At 35.3% G+C, this 1,969-nt stretch overlaps 1 protein-coding gene across 1 annotated transcript in view; it reads left to right on the top strand.

Annotated features, from left to right (window-relative positions):
- Window positions 1–1,969, top strand: part of bckdhb (branched chain keto acid dehydrogenase E1 subunit beta) — a gene marked incomplete in the record, with an annotated part of 56,644 nt that overhangs the window by 11,404 nt on the left and 43,271 nt on the right. The window contains 1 exon segment of the mRNA XM_014029669.1: window positions 680–813. Coding sequence (XP_013885123.1) covers window positions 680–813 — 134 coding nt within the window.

The raw sequence follows: 1,969 nt of genomic DNA, 5'->3' as shown, positions 1-1,969 counted from the left end.
AAAGGTTGGTGATCTGTGCTATAGTTGGTGTTTAAGTATTGTCAACAAATGTTTTACACTGACACATATTTACCTTGCGTTATATTTTTCTCATTTCCTGTCAACTTTAACATTTTTGAACAAAAACATGGTGTTTAGCTGGTTTTCTGAGGGAACCCTGGTTACTGTCATTATTTATTTTTTTAGAGAGAATAGCTTTCCCCTGATAATTTCTAATTGAATTGTCATGAACTTTAACCTAAAAATTAAAACAGCTGCCAGTGGACATCCCAGAAAACTCACCCCAAAGGTCAGACAGTGCAATGATCAGAAAAAATAAACTTAATTCCATGTCAGACTCTAACTGACCTTTGTGTTTGTTTCAGGGATGTCCACTGGCAGCTGTTTGAATTTCTTCCACTTGTGAAAAATCTTTCTCTATATAAAATGTTGTTTTCCACATTTAGAAATGACTGTATATTTTTAGTTTAATAAGTAATAGTTTCAGAACATGGAAAAAAATGGAATAACTTTTATTACGACCTGATTGTTAAAAACCTAGAATTAAATTAATTGAAAACAAAACAAAAAAACCCCTAGAATTAAAAGAGTGTACTTTCTTTTTCCCATGACTGCATCATGTCATTGTATTTTTATTTTTCCACTGTTCAAGTTTTCCTCTGTTATTCTTGATTTGCAGGTAAAGACAGAGTATTCAACACTCCTCTCTGTGAACAGGGGATTGTGGGATTTGGTATTGGTGCAGCGACTGCTGGTGCCACAGCCATAGCTGAGATCCAGTTTGCTGACTACATCTACCCAGCGTTTGACCAGGTAAGATTTGTCCTTGTTCACACAGAGCTGTTAATGGGAGGAGCACTCTGAGCACTGGATGATGTAAACTCACACTTTGTGTTTAGTTCAGGAGAAATGGTTAAGATAAAGTGAATGTAACCTTTTAATCTTTTATGTAAAAGTATTGTTTTCTCCCTGAAGACTCAATAAATCCAACAGATGCCTCATCAAGTCCTAAATGTTTCAATAATGCTTATCTTCTAAAGTTATATCTAGTTGTTCTTTAAAGGGATCCATGATTAGATGTAACATTAGACTTTATTTAATAAACATTTAACTATAAAATAAAGACTGTAAAAATACTGTAGGATGTTTAGTTTTGTACATTTTTAAAGATGGGACCACGGGCTACTTGGTGCGCCATGTATCAGAGGAACCCTAACCATGTATCAGAGGAACCCTAACCNTGTATCAGAGGAACCCTAACCATGTATCAGAGGAACCCTAACCGTGTATCAGAGGAACCCTCACCATGTATCAGAGGGAAAAAAAACCCTAAATAAAAGTGATTTTGACCTTTACTTTTTAATATCATGAAATAAAAACCTTTATCGACCATGTCCAGTGTTTAGATCTGGTTTCTGCTTTACATGATGGAGCTTTAACCAGTTCAGTGTTTGTGGATGGTACAGTGAAGTGTGTTTACACACCATGATCTGTGGAAGTGTTCATGAGTCTGCTCAGTCATGTCTACAACACAATCAGATCTGTTTTTAATGCAGTGAGAGGCTCTGAAGGTCACTGCCATCCTTGTTCCCTGTGAGATCACAGCTTCTTCAACATACTTTCAATCTTTTGATGATATGAAGAACTGTAGATGATGAGATATTCAATGTCTTCACAAGTTCCCATTGAGGAACATTGTTCTCAAAATGTTTCACTGTTTTAGACAGTTTTGTGCAGACTTGTGAGATTCAACTTGTCTAAAATGCTGTCTTTACATGCAGCCTTCTGAACTGTTGTCAGTTAACATAATTAGTTCTGAAATGGGAGCATTTGAAACGATTGTGACAAACTAAAAATATTTCTGAAAGATTTTCAGGATTGGTCAGAATCAGTTGAGCTTACTGATGACACAAAAAGTAAAACTGTAATTAAAAAGAAATGTGTTGCTCATTATTCCTCATATATATAT

Source organism: Austrofundulus limnaeus, unplaced genomic scaffold (assembly GCF_001266775.1).
Source record: "Austrofundulus limnaeus strain Quisiro unplaced genomic scaffold, Austrofundulus_limnaeus-1.0 Scaffold938, whole genome shotgun sequence".
Lineage (NCBI taxonomy): Eukaryota > Metazoa > Chordata > Actinopteri > Cyprinodontiformes > Rivulidae > Austrofundulus > Austrofundulus limnaeus.
This window is presented reverse-complemented; position numbering and strand designations above follow the sequence as displayed.